Source organism: Hermetia illucens, chromosome 2, assembly GCF_905115235.1.
Source record: "Hermetia illucens chromosome 2, iHerIll2.2.curated.20191125, whole genome shotgun sequence".
NCBI classification, from domain to species: Eukaryota; Metazoa; Arthropoda; class Insecta; order Diptera; family Stratiomyidae; genus Hermetia; species Hermetia illucens.
This window is the reverse complement of record NC_051850.1, coordinates 125,611,454-125,636,732: the sequence shown is the minus strand read 5'-3', so window position 1 is coordinate 125,636,732 and position 25,279 is coordinate 125,611,454. Positions and strand designations below refer to the sequence as shown.

General features: G+C 41.1%; 1 protein-coding gene across 1 annotated transcript in view; it reads right to left on the bottom strand.

The window, feature by feature from the left end:
• Positions 1–1,025: 1,025 nt before the first annotated feature.
• Positions 1,026–25,279, bottom strand: part of LOC119648552 (dynein heavy chain 12, axonemal-like) — a 42,120-nt gene continuing 17,866 nt past the window's right edge. The window contains exons 7-14 of the mRNA XM_038050322.1: positions 22,670–22,834; positions 13,755–18,225; positions 13,531–13,692; positions 2,547–2,704; positions 1,747–2,486; positions 1,541–1,690; positions 1,335–1,473; positions 1,026–1,277 (exon numbers count right to left, since the gene is read on the bottom strand). Of these exons, the coding sequence (XP_037906250.1) occupies positions 1,083–1,277; positions 1,335–1,473; positions 1,541–1,690; positions 1,747–2,486; positions 2,547–2,704; positions 13,531–13,692; positions 13,755–18,225; positions 22,670–22,834 (6,180 nt within the window). The 3' untranslated portion in view covers positions 1,026–1,082. The remainder of the gene's footprint in view (positions 1,278–1,334; positions 1,474–1,540; positions 1,691–1,746; positions 2,487–2,546; positions 2,705–13,530; positions 13,693–13,754; positions 18,226–22,669; positions 22,835–25,279) is intronic.

Genomic DNA, 25,279 nt, shown 5'->3' with positions numbered 1-25,279 from the left:
TGATTGCGGACTTCAAAAAAGCCGCTTGCAAGGATCTGTATAGAAGATGGCAGCAATGGCGGGATGATTTCGAAATGATGTCAATTCTGTTGCTTACTAAAAGTACTTATCGTTCGCTTTTGCTGCCCTGGAGATCGTTTGTGTTAATTGGCTGGAAGGTTTTGGTTAGCTTACTTAGGGTTACTTGCATTTTGTTAGTTAAAAGGGTAAACCCCTTCAGATTTTTAGTAAGAGTGAATAGTCGTCCTATTTGCTGATACTAGAAAACGATCATACTGGGAGCAGTTGGGACGGTGCATGGGCGCGTTCCTGTTTATATGAAATTGCATAGTTTTTGAAATTAAACCTAAATTGGATTTGTAGGTTGAGGTTCCTTGGCTGGGACATACCATATTGTACGCTTGTCCCTTTTACATACGTTGTTTGGTTCTTCTGCTTGTGAAGTAGCAAGGTATACTCAGCAATCTCTGTAGTTAGCGGTATGGTTTCCATTACAGTTTTTACATGTTTTCGGTGTGGCGTCAGCTTTTGTTCTGTTGCAGCTTCTTGTTGAGTGGATACTACAATATGCTACATAAACCTACAGTAGTTTTCAGAAAGCCTGAATCCTTGACAATAATGGCATTATAGCATCGCATATCTTTTATACGCCTTTTCGATGGTGACCCTTCTAAGTAGCAAGTGTTGGATTTTATTTATGGGATGTCATTCGCTTTTGGTGACCTGCTGTACCCCCAGGAAAGATCCACCTACTAGAAATATTGCTTTAATATTCAGACTCTATTGTGTCTCCCTTGCTGCGATCGTGGGGTATGAAACCACTTTCAAAAATAAACTGATCCCTTATCATATTATTAGGTGAAGAGTTTATCAAGTGAAGGTATGGATCTAACGCAATTAAAAAAGAAATGGTTAGAAAATATAAAATTTATTGGGTTCCACTTCTTTTTATGAAAATGTGCATGTGTTACAATTCTTTGGTGCATATTTGGTAGCCATGAATCTACAGATGTAGTTTTATAAAAATAGGGAATATAGAAAAATAATCTGATTTTAAATATTTCAGAATCTTTAGTTATTTATCACTCAGTAGTCTGACAAACTAGTGCAACGCTCCTTTTAATCCAGTGTTTATTTGGCTTTTTTGATTCGAGTAAAATATCCAAAATGAAATTAGTGGAGTGTCCTGACGTGGTAATAAGTCCACGTCTCTCGGATGTTTTGTAGGCAGGGCATTTGTACCGGCTGTTTTCAATGAGGTTTTTCATTAATATCGGCTGTAAAGTATTTACACTATTAATTACAGAGAATAAATTGTGTTTTTGATGTGATACCTTAAAGAGAATATCGGGCATTTTTTCTGTCAATATTCTTGGAAGCTGTTCAGTTAGATGATTTTCCGCTAAATCCCATTTCGCCCCTTCGATGTAGAATCCACTTACGACTACGGTCTCAGGTGCTTCAGAATCCGTGCTATGAATGAAATGTAGTTTATATTCTAAGGATCTAGTGAATTGCCGGCAGGCACAAGGAAAATTACCTTTCACTGTTTAATACTTTGAAGTCAAACGTAATTTCATCAATCGATAATTTATACTTCCTGGAATAGTTTTGGATTACACCGGTGAGGAAACCACGAGGAAGGAATAATCCAGAAATCCATATGGTAGTAAGCTTGCCTTCTTGAAACCTAGGGATAAAATGAAATAATTTTGTATTTTGGATTTCAAGATTTTTCAAACAAACCATTTTTCGATCCATCTAATTCTCCTGATAAAATCTTGAATATAAGGACCTAAACTTTTCGCAGTTTCATATGAATGCTTCACCCACAAATTGGGAATTTTGTCTAGTTTTATCATGACCATAACATTCTCCAAGTCTGGTGTCATGGGAATTGTTCCATCAATGGCATCCATCAGATCCCTGCAGGTTTTCCTGATAAGTTCCAATAATTCTTCATAGCTTTCCATCTCCTGTATTAGTATGGTATTCATGACATTTTCAAAGGATACTGGATATCTTTGCTTGGCATCTTCTAAATTGAACCCGATGGGTAAGTGTTTCAAAATTTCAGTTAGTTTTGGAGTGATACCATTTCCATTGTCCATTGCATCCTGGATAGAATGCTTAATGGTAGTGGCCATGACCATGGACTCCAGCAGACTGCTGGAAACTTCTAATTCACGTTTGATTCCAGCGTTAGGGTTCAGGCCATATACTTCGGGATTAGGTCTTGTAGGAATATTTTCTTGGATATACCGCACCATTTCTCGGTGTTCTGATTTTCTTGGCAAGATATAAATGTCATCTTCACCGAATTTGTAGCGAAGGTCATTAACGACATCCTCGTTAATGAAGTGCTCTAAGATCATGCTCATAGCAAGCCGATCTGATTTGTCCGAAATTCGTCCACCGTAGTTACATTCAGCTATAAGGTATCTTAGGGCGTTGTATGGTATACTCTCATAGACATTCAGGAACATCTACCAAGAGATAATAGTTTTTTTTACTGAGAATGGAGAAAAGAAGCAGATTAGGCTTACTAGGAGTTGTTGGGCTGAGGTCTGAAAATCTGAGTCGTTGAAACCGTATGGTATATTCCACCCAAGTGACCCGAATTTTTGGCGCTCTTGGACAACCGCATGAAAAAAGCATATTCCGTATAGTAATCGTGTAAAGGCCCGATCTTTTTGGGGACAACCTGGAATATTAAAAAAAGATAAATGTAAAATTTTTAAAGATATTATTATGAACATTTATGAGGTTTGCCGTTTCAGTTGCTGACACACATACTTCAGTGTATTTTCTGCTTGGGGGCTGTTTGATAATTTCGGTGATGATTTTCCTCTTAGGAGGGTTTCCTATAAAGTAATTCCAGTAGAGCATGAATACGTATAAACAGTTGACTATTCCTTTGCCGGAACGGACGACACTTAGTGTTCTGTGGCGTGTTACGAAGTCTCTCAGATTGTCAATGTCGCTGTTTATAGAATGAGTGGTTTCGTATGTATGTCAATTTTGCAGAACTGCACTCGGATCCTTCTTTGAATTCCAGGAGCATCGGCAGGTAAGTGTAACTTTGAAAGAATTGCTCGATCATTCTACCAAGCCGTTTGAAATTGGATGGTATGGGGGAAAAGCTGGCAAGGGCGTTCTATAGGACACTTTTGAATTTTATTCCTTGTTTCGTTGTGGTTCAAATAGTGTTGTTGATATTGTTTTTGCTGTTATGATCCCTAAATGGCCGCCTCAGCTCCTTACTGTATAGGATAATAATATCTAAGTAGGTATGGATGAACCTAGAATCGGAAACTTTAATGCGCTGGGCAATTGTTCTACTGTGTTTATGAATTTTGACTATTTGGTACTGAACATATTCTCGATATTCGAATTGATGTTGGAAGACTTGTTGGCTGCGAAGGTTGTGAGCAATTCTACTGTATCATGCGGTATTGGTTTCCCATTTTTTTCGATGTCTTATTCCAAGAGTTCAGAAACGACTAAGTGGTAAGCAACTGTGACGAGGCCAAATTCCGTATCTCGGAAATTTCAATATAGTAATTCGAGGCTGTTGCATGCTCTTGCATACTGTTTGATGATGCGCTCCATGTTGAATACATTCTCGGTGAAAATTGTTGATTTCCAGACACCGGCTAATTGGCCGCTCCGCCTGCTTGAATTATGTGATGCCTCCCTGCAATTTATATTCAGGTGATATACCTCTTGATGGCTTTTAGGTGACCTAAAAATATGACTTTTTCTTGACCAAATTCCCATTTGCAAAGTTTGATTGTAAAACCACGTTTCTGCAGACGCTGAAGTAGGCTTTCCACACACTTTGCATGGTCTGGAGTCAATTTTCGTGCAAGCCTACCAAGTTTAACTTTCCTAAGGCGAATTTCGGAGGCGTGAACTAAGTCCTGGCGTCAATTAGTTGGGCTCCTCCTCTATTAAACTCACTATTAACGTGCGACCAAGCACTTAGGCCCTTTTATATCACTCTGCCACATCTCCTTTCTTGTTACATCTTCCTCCAAGTCCCTGTTCGCGCCTAAAGAGTCCGGTTCACCGCCTAAGTCCACAAAAAACTTCGTCAAAAACTTGGTGCTAGGAAAAAGCTTCTGATTCCGGAAGACGTATTGGCTTCGTTTTAAAATTCAGGGTTCTCCGGTAAAATTTCTAATAGATAAGTGGAGAAAGGAATATCGAGCCAGTGTTAGAGCCTCAACACATCAAACTATTCTGGTCTCACATTCGTAACTCCTGCAATCCTGCCCAGCTATCTTCTCTTTTCATCAAATTCGCTGGATCCTCTGTTAACTTCCGCCAACTATTTTGTGGCTTTCTCTGATATCACTTTACCTTAGTATATGCCGCCTCCTGTTCTTTCTCACGACTGGATCTTCTACCATTTCCCTCCTTAGCTCTTTCCTAGTCGAGTACCTCATTGGCAATCTTGACGGCAATGTTGGTTCTGGTCTCGACGGCGTTGCAAATCTCTTTCTGATTAAAATCGTTCAGTCTATTTCCCTGCCTTTCTCCATAATTTTTTAAACGCGTGCCAAGCGTTCTTTTACCAAGAATTACCGCTCTACTTTACTCCTCTACACCTGTTCTAACATTTTGGAGAACTATGTAAGCAACTGTTTGTTCGCCGACTTTATAATAATAATAATCTTTTGCACAACGCTCCATATTGGATCAGGCGCATTTCATTGAAGACCGTAATGGTGTACTACAGGATTACAGTACCCTGTAGGAGGCAATGTGGTCAGCATTACCCTCGCCCGAGATTATTACTCTGATTTGACTCAGGTACTCATTCACAGCTGAGTCGACTAGTATCCAACGTCAAATCACGATACAAATTCCACTGACACCAGTGAGATGCACCAGAATTCCAGCTGTAAACCTCAAACAAGTTTCCACTCAGCCAAGCTAGATCCAAGCATCCGCAAATAGGATTCTTCGTTTTAGTCAGAAACAAACTTTAGGAATGCAATTCGTAAAATGCAACATAATTAAATCTATGTGTAGACAACAACAAAAAAGTCAATTGTTTCTTTGTTTTCAAAATGTTAAAAAATTTCTGAATCAACTTTGAAATATTTAAATAAATTTTAGGGCATTGTGAGAAGTTAAAACGTAAGAGGGTTGGATAAAATTTTAAAACTAAAAATAAAAGTGATCATTTAAAATTGATTATATACTAATTTAAAATTAGTGAATGTCTGGATTGCGAACTCTTGGCCGCGTTCGAGAGAAGAATCCTCTGAAGAATTTTTGGCCCCTACATGAGGATGAACGATTCCGTAGCCTACACAATGACGAAATCTATGAGCGATATCATGACCGTCCGGTTGCGGATAAAATCCGGCTCAATAGGTTACGGTGGGCGGGTCACTTAATCCGTATGGATGAGGATGATCCCACCCGGAAAGTGTATGAGGGCAATATCTATGGTAGAGAAAGAAGACGAGGCAGACCCTGTCTATGGAGCGATGGCGTAGGTCAGGATACGAGACAGCTTTTAGGGATATCGAATTGGTGGACCTCGGCGCAAAACCGGGATGTCTGGAGTTCCTTATTAAGGCAGGCCTAGACCGGATACCGGTTGTTGCGCCGTTGATGATGAATGTCTGGATAGCAAATAGGGAATTAAAGAAGGGTAGCGGAAATGTAGGGGAAATTGTAGTTTATTTTCCTACAATTACCCCTACATTTCCTATGCTGCTATGCTGCATACAAGGAAATGTATCTCTGATGCGCTCACACACACAGGACAACGCCTTAAGGGGGTCATCCTGTGTGTCGGATCCGAGGAATCGAATTTTTTTTTTGCATCAACTGTATCTGGATATAGTGTAGAATATATGGGCAAAGTGATTTTTCGATATTCAGAGTCGTTCGGAAATTATAGTGTTAAACACGTGATAAATCATACGCCAGATTTATGCCGATCGCTGTAATAAAGCGCATATTTATCGATCCAAATGACATTCGAATGACTTCGTTGAAAGGACAAGAATTGAAGCCAAGGCCGTATATGTGTTTCTTCAAGAAACCTAAGGTTTATGGACTAGGTATAGCAGATTAATGGTCAGTTAAGGTTTTATGGCTGAAAATCGCATTTTACTTTTTAAATGCGTTTTTCTCGAAACGGCATGTTGAAAATTGGCTGCCACCATAGCGCAAAAGCTATCCAAACAAATTCTTTGAAATTTTCATGGCTTATTCAGAACTTATTTCTACGGTTCGCAAGCTAGGATAATTGTGATTCATTCAGTAGTTTTTTTTTATTCATTGAAGAGGCCGTAAAAAATACGAAAATTCAAAAAAAAAAAGTTTAACACGGCACTAAAAATTTAGTTTTTAATATTTGTTAATAATCCTAGTTTGCAGACTGTAGTTAAGTCTTTACGTTAAAATGCCCTTTACTTTTTTTCTTTAAGATGATCACAGCGCCCTCTAGCGTGCAGCAGGAAACACCTTTTTTGGAAATGGGTGTATAAATTGCTTTGTATTTCAATAGTGACCTTTGCGATCGGGCTGGAAAAATTACTATACACGCTCAAGATATTAATAAATCCATGGTTAAAAATTCGTTTTTGTATCTTTCTTCAGTTCTTCACAAAAAATTTCTAAAAAAGCCAAAAAACCGGTTTTCATATGGAATGACCCCCTTAAGTAAATGATGCGAATATTGAAAAGCCACGGCCACCAGAAAACTAAAGACAAATTTTTGTGAACTTTGCTTTCCCGAGAAGCTTTTCTGGGGTTTTCCCAATATATTAAAAAAAAAAAGAGTATAGTCATGTGGGGCATCAAATCCAAAGTTGGTTAGTACTTTCCAAAGCTGATATTAGTTTCGTCATTGCTTGCAAAGGGGAGGAGTGCGGGGGTCCGAAAAGGGTCAGTTACTTCAAGGACTCGTTCTTAGAAACTACTCAACCCAGTATCTGAAAAGAAATGCGGTGGTCCATGCACATGGTGTCTAGGCCTCAAAATACTCTCAACCGATACCCGATTAAATAATGTTAATAATAACATATTATATTTATTGTAAAAAATTCAGAAAACCTTTTACATCTGAAGTGCTTAGCTTCTGGTTCATCATCATCAACGGCGCAACAACCGGTATCTGGTCTAGGCCTGCCGTAATAAGGAACTCCAGACATCCCGGTTTTGCGCCGAGGTCCACCGATTCGATATCCCTAAAAGCTGTCTAGCGTCCTGTCCTACGCCATCGGTCCATCTTAGGCAGGGTCTGCCTCGTCTTCTTTTTCTACCATAGATATTGCCCGTATAGACTTTCCGGGTGGGATCATCCTCATCCATACGGATTAAGTGACCCGCCCACCGTAACCTATTGAGTCGGATTTTATTCACAACCGGACGGTCATGGTATCGCTCATAGATTTCGTCATTGTGTAGGCTACGGAATGTAGGGGGCCAAAAATTCTTCGGAGCTTTCTTCTCTCGAACGCGGCCAAAAGTTCGCAATTTTTCTTGCTAAGAACCCAAGTTTCCGAGGAATACATGAGGACTGGCAAGATCATAGTCTTGTACAGTAAGAGCTTTGACCCTATGGTGAGACGTTTCGAGCGGAACAGTTTTTGTAAGCTGACATAGGCTCTGTTGGCTGACAACAACCGTGCACGAATTTCATCATCGTAGCTGTTATCGGTTGTGATTTTCAACCCTAGATAGGAGAAATTATCAACGTTTCGTTTCGTTTGACCAGTGCGGTTTGATGTTGTTGGTTGTTTGGTTTTCGGTGCTGACGTTGCCACCATATATTTTGTCCTGCCTTCATTGATGTGCAGCCCAAGATCCCGCGCCGCGCTGCTGGATTTGAATGAAGGCAGTTTGTACGTCTCGTGTGGTTCTTTCCATGATGCCGATATCGTCAGCATAGGCCAGTAGCTGGGTGGACTTAAAGAGGATCGTACCTCTTGCATTTACCTCAGCATCACGGATCACTTTCTCGAGGGCCAGGTTAAAGAGGACGCATGATAGGGCATCCCCTTGTCGTAGACCCTTGTTGATGTCGAATGGTCTTGAGAGTGATCCTGCTGCTTTTATCTGGCCTCGCACATTGGTCACGGTCAGTCTAGTCAGTCTTATTAATTTCGTCGGGATACCGAATTCTTCCATGGCCGTGTAGAGTTTTACCCTGGCTATGCTATCATAGGCGGCTTTAAAGTCGATGAATAGGTGGTGTAACTGTTGTCCATATTCCAACAGTTTTTCCATCGCTTGCCACAGAGAGAAAATCTGATTTGTTACTGATTTGCCTGGAGTGAAGCCTCTTGGTATGGGTCAATGATGTTCTGGGCGTATGGGGCTATCCGGCCTAGCAAGATAGTGGAGAATATCTTATAGATGGTGCTCAGCAATGTGATACCTCTATAATTACTGCACTGTGTGATATCTCCCTTTTTATGTATGAGACAGATTATGCCTCGCTGCCAATCGTCAGGCATTGATTCGCTGTCCCATACCTTGAGCACAAGTTGATGAACCACTTGGTGTAACTGGTCGCCTCCATATTTAACCAATTCGGCTGTAATTCCATCGGCTCCTGGCGACTTATGATTTTTTAGCCGATGAATTGCACGGACTGTTTCTCCTAAACTTGGTGGTGGCAGTATTTGTCCGTCGTCTTCAGTTGGCGGGACCTCCAACTCGCCGATGTTCTGGTTGTTCAGTAGCTCATCAAAGTACTCAACCCATCGCTCTAATATGCCCATTCTGTCGGAAATCAGATTTCCCTCTTTGTCTCGGCAGGATGAGCATCGAGGTGTATAAGGCTTCATCCTGCTGACTTGTTGGTAAAACTTCCGCGCCTGGTGCGGTTGCTCCCTGTACTTTTCTAGTTCACAGACTTGTTGGTTCTCCCAGGCTTCCTATTTCCGTCTGTGAAGTCGCTTCTCCGCTCGACGGAGTTTGTGATAAGTCTCTGCGCGTGCCCGCGTTCTTTGAGAATGCAACATTACTCGGTATGCGGCATTCTTCCGTTCCGTTGCTAGCTTACATTCATCGTCAAACCAGCCGTTCCGACTCCTTTTGCGGCTGGGGCCAAGTATGTTTGTGGCCGTATCCATGATAACGTTCTTCAGGTGATTGTGAAGATCATTTGTTGATGCTTCATCTCCAGGTGCTCTGTTGACTGCGGTTATTGCGGCATCCATTTCCCTCTTATAGGTGTCGCGGAGGGCTGTATTGTGGATGGCTTCAGTGTTCACTCTCACCTGATTGTCAGAGGGGATTCTAGGTGGTGTTGTTATTCGAGCTCGGAGCACCATGCCAACAAGACAGTCATCCGAGTCTATATTGGCCCCCCTATATGTTCTGACATTCATCAAGGCTGAGAGGTGGCGGCGTTCGATCAACACGTGGTCAATTTGGTTGAAAGTGGTCCCATCTGGAGAGGCCCACGTATGTTTGTGGACCGCTTTCCGTGCAAACCAGGTGTGACCCTGCTAATTGAATAGTCCGCAGTCCGTTATCATTTGTTTTTTCGTGTAAGCTATGGGAGCCAACGTATCGCCTAAATACTGGCTCCTTCCCTACTTGGCTGTTAAAATCCCCAAGTATGATTTTGATATCATATCTGGGACAGGCTTCGAGGGTTCGTTCTACTGCCTCGTAGAAAGTATCCTTCTCCGACTCTGCAGTCTCCTCTGTAGGGGCGTGAACGTTTATGAGGCTTATATTTCTAAACTTGCCTCGCAAGCGCAGAGTGTATAGCCGTTCGCTTATGTTTTCAAAGCCGATAACAGCAGGTTTCATTTTTTGGCTGACTAGGAAACCTACTCCGAGCACATATCAGCCCTATATTGGGACAGGGTATCGGCTTGCTGCTCATCAGCTTCATCTCTGTACAGGGAGCGCACGTTCCATGAGAAAATGCGCAAATCGTTGTTCCGTTGTCGTTGCCGGGTCCGTAGTTTTAAAATCCGTCCTGTCCGAGGCTCCTGTTGTGGCTTCGTAACAAGTTGTTTTCTGTGTAGGGTTGTCAGCCCTACCCAACCCCCAACCTGGAGGACCAGTTGGTACAATTTGTCCCGTTTTTAGGCGCGTGGATAGCAAATAGGGAATTAAAAGAAGGGTAGCGGAAATGTAGGGGAAATTGTAGTTTATTTTCCTACAATTTCGCCTACATTTCCGCTATGCTGTATACAAGGAAATGTATCTCTCATGCGCTCACACACACAGGACAAGGCCTAAAGTAAATGATGCGAATGTTGATAAGCCACGGCCACCAGAAAAATAAAGACAACTTTTTAGACGACTTATTCTAGCATTACCTAAAAGATCATGGTGCCGAAGCCATTCGGGCCTTTTTGTCATTTCCTTTTTGATTTTAATGTAGTTATCATTATTTTGTGAACGCTTTTCTGGGGTTTTCACTCGATTCCTATTCTGTAAAGTGGGCTATGATCGATGCTATTGTAAGTTTTACAGAAATGAAGAAACTTTAGAATACATAGATGTATTCCAGGGATTTTCAAGTACCTTCTCCAATGAGAATTATTGGCCCATTGTAAACCATTTGGCTGTTGGCATCCAGTTGGCTAGCTAGAATCTATACGTGATCACATTCTGTGCCGCCCGGAAGTCCAATTTTCTTCTTCCCTTGGTTGGTATTAAGCCTTCTGCTTTTACGCCATGCTGAGCTCTCTCCACTTCGTTATAAATTGTTTTCAGTTTTCAGCACATAGACTCCAATTCAATCATTGGGAGTAATAAAATTTTCAGTCATCGGTATCGTCGTCTTTAGTAATTTTGGAAAGCATTACATCTATTTCGCTTTAATTAAGGTTTTGTTTGTTTCTGTTGGTTTTACTGTCTGTTCGTCCGTCTGCCTCTCTGCCCGTCTGTCACACCTTTTATCTCAGAAACGGTAACTCCTATTGATGTGCAATTTGGTGGGACCTGTGAATCTTACTGCATGCAGTGAGTAACAAAGTTCCACGTTGAGTTGAGGGTGGGTAGGGTTCCAATATATTCAAAAGGATGATGGAGTATAGTCATGTAGGGCATCGAATCAAATGTTGGTTAGTACTTTCCAAAGCTGATATTAGTTTCGTCATTGGTTGCAAAGGAGAGGAGTGCGGGGTTGTGAAAATGGTCAGTTATTTCAAGGACTCGTTCTGAAAAGAAATGTGGTGGTCCATGAGTCTAGGCCTCAAAATACTCTCCATACCGATACCCGATTAAATAATGTTAATAATAGCATATTATATTTATTATAAGTATATTTTCTAGAAACTGACTGGATTCCCCGCTTTACTTAACCCTAGAATCATAACTACACACTAACAGTACCAAGTTTTGTGAAAGTCGCACTATTACTAACAGAGTTATAGAGCAAAGTTATCACTTTTGTGCAAATTTCTTGCATTCTAAGACTTTAAATGTCAGTATTATACTAAAGTGGACGATTTGACCAACTAAATGCATAAACATTACCAGCTAGGTAGAAATGGGACAAATAGCCACTTAAGTGGGCTTATATAAAAAATTCAAAAAACCTTTTACATCTGAAGTGCTTAGCTTCTGGTTCATCATCATCAACGGCGCAACAACCGCGATCCCGTCTAGGCCTGCCTTAATAAGGATATCCCCAAAAGCTCTTTGGCGTCTTCTTTTTCTACCATAGATATTGGCCTTATAGACTTTCCGGGCTAGATCGTCCTCATCCATACGGATTAAGTGACCCGCCCACCGTAACCTATTGAGCAGGATTTTATCCTCAATCGGACGGTCATGGTATCGCTCATAGATTTCGTCATTGTGTAGGTTATGGAATCGTCCATTCTCATGTAGGGGGCCAAAAATTCTTCGGAGGATTCTTCTCTCGAACGCGGTCAAAAATTCGCAATTTTTCTTGCTAAGAACCCAAGTCTCCGAGGAATACATGAGGACTGGCAAGATCATTGTCTTGTACAGTAAGAGCTTTGACCCTGTGGTGAGACGTTTCGAGCGGAACAGTTTTTGTAAATTGAAATAGGCTCTGTTGGCTGCCAACAATCGTGCGCGGATTTCATCATCGTAACTGTTATCGGTTGTGATTTTCGACCCTAGATAGAATAAATTATCAACGGTCTCAAAGTTGTATTCTCCTATCTTTATTCTTCCCGTTTGACCAGTGCGATTTGATGTTGTTGGTTGGTTGGTTTTCGGTGCTGAGGTTGCCACCATATATTTTGTCTTGCCTTCATTGATGTGTAGCCCAAGACCTCGCGCCGATTACCATCTGTTCGATTTGGATGAAGGCAGTTTGTACGTCTCGGATGGTTGTTCCCATGATGTCGATATCATCAGCATAGGCCAGTAGTTGGGTGATTTTGAAGAGGATCGTACCTCTTGTATTTACCTCAGCATCACGGATCACTTTCTCGAGGGCCAAGTTAAAGAGGACACATGATAGGGCATCCCTCTTGTCGTAGACCATTGATTGTGAGTGATCCTGCTGCTTTTATCTGGCCTCGCACATTGGTCAGGGTCAACCTAGTCAGTTTTATTAACTTCGTCGGGATACCGAATTCCCTCATGGCCGTGTATAGTTTTACCCTGGCTATGCTATCATAGGCGGCTTTGAAGTCGATGAATAGATGGTGCAACTGTTGTCCATATTCCAACAGTTTTTCCATCGCTTGCTGCAGAGAGAAAATCTGATCTGTTGCCGATTTGCCTGGAGTGAAGCCTCTTTGGTATGGGCCAATGATGTTCCGGGCGTATGGGGCTATCCGGCCTAGCAAGATAGTGGAGAATATCTTATAGATGGTACTCAGCAATGTGATACCTCTGTAATTGCTCAGCTTCTGGTTGCCCGATTTATTTTGGTTCCGTCACTAATGTTGCTGCCGTTATTATCTAATTAGAGATTGTTTACAAATTTAGTGTACACCGGGACTTTTTATACGTGTCTTGACTCTCTGGTGATGGTTTATGCGCTTAAAGTTTCTATTGGTATCCGGGGACTTTCGCACAGTCTGGTTCAAACCATACAGGATTATATCAGTTACCAAATGCACCACCGCTACCAATGCCTTTTATTTTTTTAAGTAGGTACGACCATTCACTTCTAACTTAGTTCTCGTTACATAGTGCATCAATAGAAGGGGTGATAACCCGGAGATAAAAATGGTAAGGCCGCTATTTTGGCAAAAATCTGAAACGGCAAGTACCTCAGTCTACATCAAGGTGAAGTTGACAATCATTGATATTGAAAACCTTCAAACTTTCGTCTGTTAACACCTGTCTACGATGTACTATGTAAGGCAGCTAGACGCAGAATTGTTGGTTGGAGGTAAAAATGGTAGTGGATAAGTCACGTATTAAGAAAGAGCAACAATTACATTCTAGACTATGGCGTGCAGCGGGACTTACTATTCCGGAATGCTCGACAATTCAGTGGCCCAGAAGCATATGGCACTTTCAAGACTTCTTAGAAAATCAGGGAGTAAGTAAGGCAACTACTATGTTTTCATGATGACATTTATAATTGATTCTTACCTGTATAAAATTTATCATTGCTCATTGGTTCCGTTTGATATGTCCGTAATAAGTTCTCGCGAAGTCCAGTTGGTAACTCATTGGTAACTTTTACGCCATTTTGGAGCAACATGTCAGGAAATGCATCCCATGGGTAACTTGTTAGCCACAAACGGAACGTTGCTAGAAAACACAAAAAGAAATCAAACTAAATGTTTTCCACAGCCAGATAAAAAGATACGTACAAGCTGTATTATACAAATCCATATTTTCCCAAATTCGCTGCAATGTTGGCATCCAAGATGCAGCCAAGTGACAATTTTGCAAACATATCCACGATCCTTGAAATTGAGCATTTGCTATAAGCTTTTCAGCTATTGGTCCTTGCCCCTGACCTAATGAAATGCTTTCGAAGGTTTCGTCGAAGCCCATTTTTTCTGCAAACAGGAGCAGAGATGCCATTGGATCTACTCCTGGTGATAAAATGAAGATTAAAGGTGACAAACAATTGGAGTCTTCATAGGATTTAAGCAAGTTGAATTGTGGTGGGGTTATGTATTGGGAACCCATTTCAGTGCTGATAAACTTTGATATGGCCAAGTATAATTTTTCGGGACGTAAAGCTTGAAGAATGAGAATTTTTTCAAAATGGCTGGCCTTCTCTTCCCAAGGCCCAGGAAGGATTTCTTCATGTGGCTCAACCGATTGAAAGTAGCTCTTCCAAGCTACCAGATTTGATTGGAAAGAAGTCCCAAATCCAACTAGCTCTGGAATTGACTCCAGACTGGTTATATTATTCCACATCGTATCAGTTATCCAGGAGTTATCCGGATTCGCTTCCATATTATCTTCTACTTTTCCATTTCTCTTTGAAAGTAGGAAGGCGAGTTGCTGTTCATTTAGTTGCCTTGTGGATATCATTATTTTTGTGGTGAGTATGAAAGAAAAAAGGAGGCGATGCCTCTCAAAAATAGACCTGCAGACTGTGTTGTATAGATTCAATGTTATGGCAGTCATAAGAAATTTGAGGCGTTTCGCCAAATCTTTCGATTTATTCGCGCTTTCAATTGACCGGACGTAGAGGTTTGTATACCAATTTAGGGAGAACTGATACATTGTGTCGATGTTGGGAAGATCCGTAGTTGTATAGTAAAGAACTGAAGAGTGAATGGCTACCGGTTTATAGCTCATTCGGAAAGTTTCAATTTTTATCTCAGTTTTTTCAGATGCCTCCTGTTTCGATTTGATGACGGAAGCCAGAATTTTAGATTCATCCAGAATCCTTATTGCTTCTTCATTCTCTAGAATATCAACTTTGCTTGACGACAACGTCTCCAAGATTTTGTCCTCGGCATGTTTCAACATAGTTTTATTTTTTGCTTTTTGGGCGATCAAAGTCTGCCGTAACTCCTGGAGTTCTGGTCGCTCTTTGGCTACTACTATTCCAAGCAATTGATCTTCTAACCCTTGTGGAGACAAAGCAAAATTTATGATCGTAACTTTATTAAAAATTTCTGGCAGATAGTGAGGATTTCTGAGGTTGGACGTCATATAAAGTTTGAATTTGGGTGAAACTTTTACTATATTATTGTGTAGACATAAGAAATCGGCTCCGTTTTGAGAATATATTTGCTTCGCCAGAATTGGTTCTAGCGATACATCCAACTCTTCGAGAACATTTTCAATTAAAACTGGACGCCCAGTAACTATAGAGGATTCAATTACTTTCATATAATTCTTTTGGGTGAACTTGACAATTTGGAGCCGATTAAGCCGCTCCATGTTTTTGATCCATTTATTTGCTTGTCCTTGTGGGTCAATGAAAAGGCTGCACCTGTTCGAATTCGCCATTATTACTGCGTTCTCTATTGAAAAAGCATCTCTGGGGAGATCTTCAAGATTCCACTCTTGAATCTGTATCTCGGAACTTAGAGCGGTCAATATACTAAAATTATCTGCGCAAGGAATTTGCAGCTCATGACACTTCTTAAACCAGTTTTCAATGCACTTTTGACGGAAATTAATGGTTACAGCTGGTAGGTATGATACCACAGCAGAAGATATGAGGATATCTCCTGGTATATTGTCATACTGAATCTGTAAATTTTTCGCTGTGGTGGACCATCGATTCTTTTCCCCACCTAAGCTGCTAATCAGAGTTTCCGCTCGAAGAAGTCGCCCTTTACAAAACTCCACTTCATCTGATGTTCTTTGCATTTCTGCATTGGCTCGTTCTAATTCCTCATTTAGTTGCATGACACGCTTTTCCAAAGCTTCTGCCATCTCCCGCTTTTCGTTGAGAATTTTCATTGTATCCGCGTACTCCTTCTCCGCAGCTTGAAGTCTAGTTTTCTTGGGAGCTACAATCTTAGCAACAGCGTCGTATAGATCCATGGCAATAATCCACTTGCATAATCCTTCAGCTGCACTTGACGCTTTCATTACAATATGAGGTTGAAAATCCTTATGTGGAATGAAATCCTTTCGGATGCGTTTCATAATATCTGGGTTGATATTGTCCTTATCAAAATCTTTAAGAGACTGGAGAAATCCCATATCGCCCAAAATTCGTTTACTTGGTCCCCAGTAGTCGTTGGTTTTCTTCCCTGTTGTCGGATCATTTATCCTATCTGCAGAAACCCCTTTGATAACACAAACGGCAGCCATGACCAATTTGATAGCTGAGGGAGGATTTTTCATGGATTTAACCAAAGTTATATCAGCGGGTTTCAAGGTATTCAGAGCTTGAATGGCGTCTTCCAGAACGGGGATTGCCTGAGCTAAATCTTTCTCACATTCATCCTTCAAAGTCTGTGCAGCAGTCGCTTGCGCATTCGCTACCAATTCATCTTTCTTAACTTGTTCAGCAGCACTCTCAGCGGCAATTGTTTCCTTGTTTATTTCGACCATCATTTTTCTGGAATTTTCTGCCATGCTCAGAAGTTTAGGTTGCAAAGCGCTTAATTCTATTTGCATGGCAGCTACAGCAACAGTTGCTTTCTGGAGAGTTTCCAGACCGGCTACATATCTGAGTTTCAGATTCATGATCTCTTCCTGTTTTTTCTTCACGAGTATTTGAAATAAACGAAGGAGCTGCAGATACGATGTTGGTGTAGTGTAAACAGGGCGACCAGTTTCCGTACAAAATTCCTCAATGATAGGCCCGGCTGTCACATGAATGTGCCTGCAAGCGGTTACGGTGCTGTTTTTCACAGATTCTTCTATACCGGTTTGACTTATGAAGTGGTCAGCAACAGCATGCAATGCTTCTTCCGGCCATAATTGAAACCAGTCAATGGTGCAGCAGTTCACCAGAGAAGGGTAAAGTCTTATCCTTGACCGTAACAAAGATCCTATCGGACTGAAACAAAGAATTATGTGAAGTTTCTGCTTGCAGCGGTTAACAAAATACGAGAACACTTCTAGAGGTGTTATGTCAGCATTGCGGTTGCCTCCTTGAGCCGCAAGGCGGACCATTTCTAGAATCTCCTGCTTTTCATCAATGGCATAAATGTTTGGAACCTCGCCTTGATTCAAAATGCAGTCAATGTCTTGCAGGAAACGCTCCATTTTAATCTGATGCTCACTTATCAGAAAAACCGTGTCCTTTCCCTCGCCTCCAGCTTCTTTGAAGGCTTCTTTCAAATTATTATGCCAGTCAGTCAAGTTATAGTTTTTTGTAATTTTTGGTTGATACAGAGATTCTCTGCAAATTGCGGCAGCCAATTTGGTCAAGGATTGTCGTCCTGTACCAGCAATACCGACAAGCAGCCCACTTTCGCCTTGGATGCTTATAATCCTGCAGATTTTATTTAGATGCTGTAAAGCGTATACAAAGAGCACGATATCCATTTTATGCTTCCTTTTTGAATTATACTCTTCCAACTTCTTATAGGCGATTCTACTGAATGCTTCAATGGATGGGATTTCTTCGTACTTTCGATCGTCGGGGCTAACATTTTCATCTGTATAAGAGCCGAACATCATTTGGTTTACTCTGTAAAGAGTAAGTTGACTGCCTTCCTCACAATAATTCTCGAAAATACTTTCCATTTCCTCATGGAATGTTTCCTTGATTATGTCATTCATTTTGTTGAAAATCCAAAATTGGTCCACTTCGTTAATTAGTCGATCGTGGAAAACTCGCAGACATTCATGGTACCATAATCTTGCGAAAATCTTTTTGCTATCCATAGATTCCTTCCTCAATAGAGAGCACCCCGTACATACCCTCGCTATGTCCCTTGTGTTGAATATATAGTGTGACTTTGAAGGAGTAGGTTTCAAATCCTCACAGACGCTGTGGTAAAGTTGCTGAGTACCGCTTACTATCTGATTAACGTAGTTTAAGACATCATTGCCGTGACCGCCTTTTTTGAAGCTTAGGAAGAGGCTGGTTGTAAAGATTTTGTTGACTGTTTCCTCTGAGAAATTGTTGATAGAGAATATGTTGAAATGGGAAAGAAATCTTGGTGAAACATTTTGTCGGCTTCCCCCTGGGATTCCACAAGCGGAAAAGATTAATACATCGTCGATGGTCACTTTCTGCCTATCAACTAGATCGTATACGTAGCCATAGTTGAAGAATTGTCTTAAAAGTTCGATAGGTGGCTGGGCTCCATATGGATCCTTTTCGGGCATGTTCATATCATCGATGAATATGATGGCAAGTTTGTCTTTTTGAGGTCCGAAGTTGCCTTTGCGTCGTTTCACCAGCTGGAAATAAAAAAAAATGGTAATGGGGATTAAAAAGGAATTTTCGACACCTCAACTGCAGTTTAAAGTAATTATGGCTCTTTCTTTAATAAGTGCTGCAAATTGTTAAACTACATATGTTGGAGTAGGAAATGATTATACACATATCAGTGATTTTGAAAGGCATTTGATCTCGGTGGCTAACCCAAATGGCAGGAAAAAAGGCTCGGCCGGCATCATCTAAGGCTTTCTTCGCAACCAACCATTATGAAAACCAATGTATGACGACAGTAAATCATCAGGTTTCTGAAACGTATACATGCTCTTCGTCAATGGTATAAGCGGCCTCCAAAACGGCCGCTTTCTCCGCCTTAAGTGAGAATTCTGTTGATATCGTGCCAAACTGAAGTGAAATTCATCTCCTTCTTGCGCGACTGTGTTTTCTTAATCGAGTTAACTTAGCGATAATAGATAGGCTCTTGATCTACGATAGAAAATACGTGATGAGCTGGACGGAATATTTTACCACAATTCTAAACCTATATAATGGCAAACCACCTTACACATGCCGCTACAAATTGTGTGATAGTGAAGTTATCTCTGCCTTTAGTGTGGTTCAGCGAGTTTGAAAATTTCCCGCAGAACTATTCATCGTAGCTTTTTTAGATTATGCCGACTTGTTACTTCAACTTATTTAAAATATTGTGAATCTTAAAATTTCTCAGAGCTTAGAAAACAAGTCGGGAAACCGTGAGCTGGACGCTTCAGGTACGAAAGGTTTTGTGTATTTCTTAGTACGTAGCACGTAATATATCCATATATTATGTGAGAGTATCCACTTTAGGGTGATATTGACATTCATAGTCTACAATTTTCAAAGAAGCAACAACTTTGACGTATTATATCTTCTGTTAGTAATAGCGCGATTTTCACCAAAGTTGGTAAGATCATGCTCCACATTATAGCCTGCATTACTGTACAATTTCTTGGTGCTAGGATGAACTTAAGGAGGAGTTTCCAGCCAATTATAAAAAAATATAGTAATATACTATTATTAACTTTATTTTAACAGTATGGAAGGTATTTCGGAACCCATGCACCATATAGTAGCAGCCTCATGATTTTTTTTCAGATTTTTCGGTTTGGTAGTTTCTGAGAATGACCCCTTTAACGAAATGATCGCTTTCAACCCCCCGCACTCCCCACCTTTCTAACAAATGTCGAAACTAAGACCAGTTTCGAAAAGTACTAACCGAGACTTTTGATTTGATACCCCACATTATTATATTTGATGAAAAAAAATTTTACACCCCTTTTTTGCATGTATGGGGACCCTCCCCCCTTAAATTCAAAGTAAAAGGATGTAACTCGCTGCATATGTGAGCGTTCACAATTCCCACCTTTCTACCAAATTTGGTGCCAATCGCTGGTTCAGTCTACAGAAGAACAGCCCAAACTGCGATGGAGTTCCAGAGGACCCAGAGCATGTATTCTTCCACTGTTCAAGGTTTGTGGAGGAAAGGTAGAACCTAGAGTAGATTCTAGGACAGGTGCTTGTACCAGAGAATCTGGTGCGAAGAATGTTACCATATTAGGAAGTGATCAACTCCATGGTCGTATCTACTCAGAGCAAAGCGCGAAAGGCAGAGGAGACTAGAAAAGCGCGGTTACACACGCCGCGTAGAGACGAAAGGGGACCAAGCTAAAATGAGCTGACTCCGCCCCGTGATGTAATACCGTACGGTTGTTCCATGGGCCTTGGGAGGAGTCGGGGGTGGTTTTAGAGGGTAAGAATCCCACATGCTGGCGTGTCCAGGCCAGTGTCTTTTTGAGATTTCCACCTCCTTAAAAAAAAAAGACAGACAGACAGTAAACAGATTTTAATCAGGTTTTGTGTTTACACAAAACCTTAAAAAGGAGGTGGGTACAATGGGGAGGGGAGGGGAGTATTTGCGTGGTCCCTGCCATCACAGAAGTTATAGGTACAATCATCCTGGAATGCATATAAGAACACATTGAAAAGTTGGGGCCGGTTCACCCACTGGATCCACCTTTACTGGCTGCGTTAATACCACTTGGAGAATTATGGAACGATGTGTAGAGTTCAGATTTATGTTTTAACTGTTGTTCATCGTCCGTCATCGTCCACCGTTGTTTGATATTCAATCTGGAAGTTTTCACACCAACATAAAGTTGGGGTTCTTCCAGGGCATTATTCCCTCTGTTTTTATCTGATGGCCCCCATTGTTATCTGAAAATTCCAAGCGCGACAACTCCATTACAATTTATGTCATACAGCAAATCCCACTATTCCAGGATGGTCATACAGCATACAGCATGCAGCACTATTCCAAGATGGCCGGTGCCGGCTCAGCAAGAAGAGTGGAAATATTTTGAAAAGTTGTGTTACGGTGGTTGGCAATCGTCAAGTTCGGATGGTTTCTCGATCGTGCCAAAATTTTACGCCCATTGCAAAGACTCAGATCAGATGAAGTTAATATGTTAAAGTAAAGGTACAGAATAATCTGATGAAGGTAGGAGAAGTAGTAGTAGTAGTACATTTTTTTTTCCACCGAATATGGTCAAGGGGGTATCAGATGAAAGAGCTCGATTAGTACTTTTCGAAAATGATCTTGTGGAGGTAGGGCCCAAAATGTATGCCCAAAAAAGTGAAACAAGTCTCGTTTTCAGAACTTGTCCAATCGAAAAATCTGAAAAAAATCAAAGTGATGAATCCCTATGAAATCTAGGCTTCAAAATACATCTAATTTCGATATCTGCAGAAATAAACTTAATAATAGTATATTATCAATGTAACTAGACTTGTTTTGATCAGGAGAGACAAGCCGAGGAACCCATCATGTTGAAATTTTTGAGCATCTAAGTTCCTCTCTGATGATGGAATGTACCCTTTCGTGACTTAGACTTAGACCCGTGAAGACTATACATAGGAGATTCAACTCCATGCAAATTTCTAATATCAGTAAAATCTTAACTGACCATTAATCTGCTGTACCTTGTCCATAAACGTTAGGTTTCTTGAAAAGCTTTGGCTTCAATTCTTATGATTTTAGCGAAGTCATTCGGACCGATAAATATGCCCTTTATTACGGTGATCGACATAAACCTTGCATATGACATTTTACGTTTTTAGAACTGTAATTTCCGAACGACTCCGAATATCGAAAAATCAGTTTGCCCATATATTTTATACTATATCTAGATACAATTGGTGCAAAAAAAGCACAAAAGCAAACACGCGCAATATTCCCGACAGTAGATCCCTGCTTGCTCTCCTAGGAAGTGAGGAAAAAATAAGTAGATTCATCCAAGATCAATCTTTCGGATGCATCCCTTTCTTGCTGGGATAGGATGGGGAAACACACCGAAGTTTGAGGATGACGATCGGGACTCCCAAGTTTCCACCACTGGCGTCCGTCAGAAAAATGTTTATGCCACTTGTACATGCGGGCTTTAAAGAGGGCTTCAGTTTCGAATTGGGTCCGTAAGCGTGTTAAAATTTCTAAAGGTTTCACTTCTTCTCGTATGAAAAATTGTATAATAATCCGTTGTGCAACAGAAGTGGAGACCCTTGCTCACTCATTGCTCTGGTATATATTGAATAGGAATAATATTGACAGTGGATGCGGAAGTGAAGTAAAGATACTCAGACAGAATTCCTGGCAAAAAAATCGGTGACTTCCGACTTGACAACCAAATTCCCATTTATATTTGACTGACCCTTGTATTTGCCGTTCTAGTTAGGACCTATCCTAGTTCTGAAAATATGACGGTAGCAGCACTGTGGCTTTTATATAAACCCTTTTTAAAGGTTTTGTGTAAAACAAAACCTTATTAAAATTGGTTTACTGTCTGTTCGTCCGCCTGTTTGTTTGTCTATCTGTTCGTCAGACGCATTGTTCTCGGAGAAGGTTAAAGCGATTCACACCAAGTTTTGTGGAAAGCTGGGAACTGTAAACGCTCACGCATACAGTGAGTTACAGAATTTTACATCAAATTTAAGGGGGGGGTCCCCAAACATGCAATGTGTTTTTCATCAAATATAGTAGGTTTCGGTTAGTACTTTTCGAAGTCGGTCTTACTTTTGACATTTGTTGGTAAAGTGGGGAGGGCGGGGGATCGAAAGTGATCATTTCTTCAACGGGCCCATTCTCAGAAATTACTCAACCTCTCAATTCTCTCCCGAAATTTTTATTCATTGGCAGCATCATTGAGAAAAATCCGGGCTCCCTCTTTGTTGAGCTGTTTCGCAGTCCCGAATTCAATGGGGTTTTCCTGAGAAAGTCCGAAACTGTAGCAACATATTGTATTGTTTTTAGGTTTATTTCAGTGGTATCTGAACACAATGTGCTTTAGAAGCTAGGAAAAGCAAATGTGATGCAAATCCTTGATATATATTTTTTAATTGTAAATGTTGAATATAAAAAATAGCTCTTCAACTTACCTTTGATATAAGAGTTTCTTGAGTCTGTTTGGCTGATATTTTCACGGTGAGTGACATGAACGCTGGTGTGTATTTCTCCGTTGATAACTTGTTCATAAGCATATGCTTCATATAGAAACTTTTACCAGTGCCAGTTGGACCAACGAAAAGAACTTTCTTTCGATGCTGTCAAATATAGAAAAACATTTATTGCATTAGCTTAGATGTACATATGTACGCATAAATAGTCGTGGTCAGTGGGTGCATACGTAAGTAAATTCTCAGCAGACTTCGGAAAATAACCCTTAGCTTTCACATACCCCACATAATTATCTTTTATTTAGATAAATCATAACACTAAGATTGAGATGGGGACTAGGGAAGGGAGGATCAATCGGCTGGAAATTCAAATAAGTTGAAAGTTTTGTGGGACGCCAATAACAGAGGACATAAAAAAAATAAACGAATTCAAATGGCGGATCATCTTTTCATCTAAAACTTTCTAGATTATATTGTCAATAGCGGATAATAGGAATTATTTTCCTGCGTGAAGTTAACAATTTTCAAAATGTGGATTCGGTGGATCCTGTCTTACTGTAGCGAGATACGGACAACGAAGTAAACCGACAATCATTGCCTCCGAACATCATACATGTGATCATAAAGATGAAAGAGGGGTGCGGGCCCCAATTTTCATTGAAATATTTATTCCAAGTACCCGGGAAAACTTCGGACCCGAGAAAATCCCTCTTTGCCCGCCCTTCATCTTCGAGATAGTTGACACACGACTACCTAAAATCCTCAAAATAGATGAAATAATTCTCAAAATAGATGAAATAATTCTATATATATATATGTGAGCTCTGGTTGGCTTCACCAGTTGGAGGCTCTGCCTTAAGGAGCCGAAGGTCTTAAATCGGACTATAGCGCCATATAAAAAGAGGCTTTTCAAATTTTCTTATGGATTATATCGAAGCGTGGATAATTTTTTACTTAATTTCGGGGAACCTTTCAAAAACGGTTAGGCTGTATCGTCATAGCTGCTTTAAATTAACATGCTTATGTAAATGTTAAGTTCAACTTTAAAAGTGCTACCCTCTTCGGTATCGCCGCCATGTGGCGGTTGAATGGTAGTGTAGGTGCCAGAGCGAAACGTGGATTGGTATCTGCGATGGAGCGTAAGACCTGGGAAACGCCTGCTGAACTAACACCAATAGCTCTACTATCAAACTCTATCTCTAGCTCCACTTCGTGACCGTTGGGAACTCTTTCTTAACAAAAAGTTGCAGACAGGGAAGGACGAAGGCGAGTCTCTCGCGCCTTAAAACGAGACAAATTGTATTACCTGGTCCTCCAGGTTGGGGATTGGGTAGGGCTGACAACCCTACACGGAAAACCGATGTTACGAAGCCATGGAAGGAGCCTAAGACAGGATAGATTTCAAAACGACGAATCCGGCAACGACAAAGGAATAATGATGTGCACATTTTCTCATGGAACGTGCGCTCCCTGTACAGAGATGGAGCTGCCAAGTAGCTAGCCGATACCCTGTCCCAATATAGGGCTGATGTAACAGTGTTGCAAGAGATGCATTAGACGAGGACCGGTTTCCTGGAGAAGAGTCGCTACACCATATATTATAGCGGCCAGCCAGTAAACCATGTGCTTGGAATAGGTTTCTTAGTCAAGCAAAAAATAAAAGCTCCTGTTATCGGCTTTGGTTTTCACCGTAAACTAGCCGCACTGCAAAGAACTGTTTGTCTGGGTATCACTGGTGCCATGAGCACGACATCCGGCGCAGCTCTGAATGCACTACTCAATTTGCAGCCCCTGGATATATTTATTCAAAGCACTGCAATGAGAGCAGCTCATAGGCTAATTCGATTAGATCTATGGGAAAACAACGGATGTGGGGGGCACAGAGCATTGGAAGAGTTACTGGGAGGACTGAATCCGGTTCTTACAATGCCTTCCGATTCTCGTGTCCCCATACATCTGTTTGGTAGAAGATATGTAGTTACCCTGAAGCGTAGAGAGGAGTGGGAAGACCCAGAGGAATGCGTGGAGGGATATACGGAAGTCTTCTTCACCGATGGCTCAAAAACAGAAGAGGGTTCTGGAGCCGGAGTTTACCTCTCGAATAAAAACGAGAAGTGGGCTTTTCCTTTGGGACAATATGCGACGGTTTTTCAAGCCGAAGTTTATGCGATCCTAAGGATGGCAAACTTGGTGATTGACGAGCGGTTGAAGAGCAGGCGCATCGCAATCTGCAGTGACAGTCAAGCTGCACTGAGGGCATTGAGCAGTCCTTTGATCACCTCGAAAATCGTTCAGGAATGCAGAAACCGTTTGAACTCTATGTCAAGATTCAATACGGTGGAACTACTCTGGGTACCTGGTCACTGTGGCATAGAGGGAAATGAAATCTCGTTCGCTTTAGCGAAAAAGGGGTCAATCTCCCTTATGTAGGGATCGGAGTCAGCAATCGGGGTATCAGTAGCATTGGCTAAATCTGTTTTCAAAAACTGGGAACAAGTTTCCCATAATGACATTTGGCAGAGCCTAAATGCTACTCGACACACCAAACTTTTCCTGCCAGAACCCAACATACGTACCGCAAAGTTTATCCTG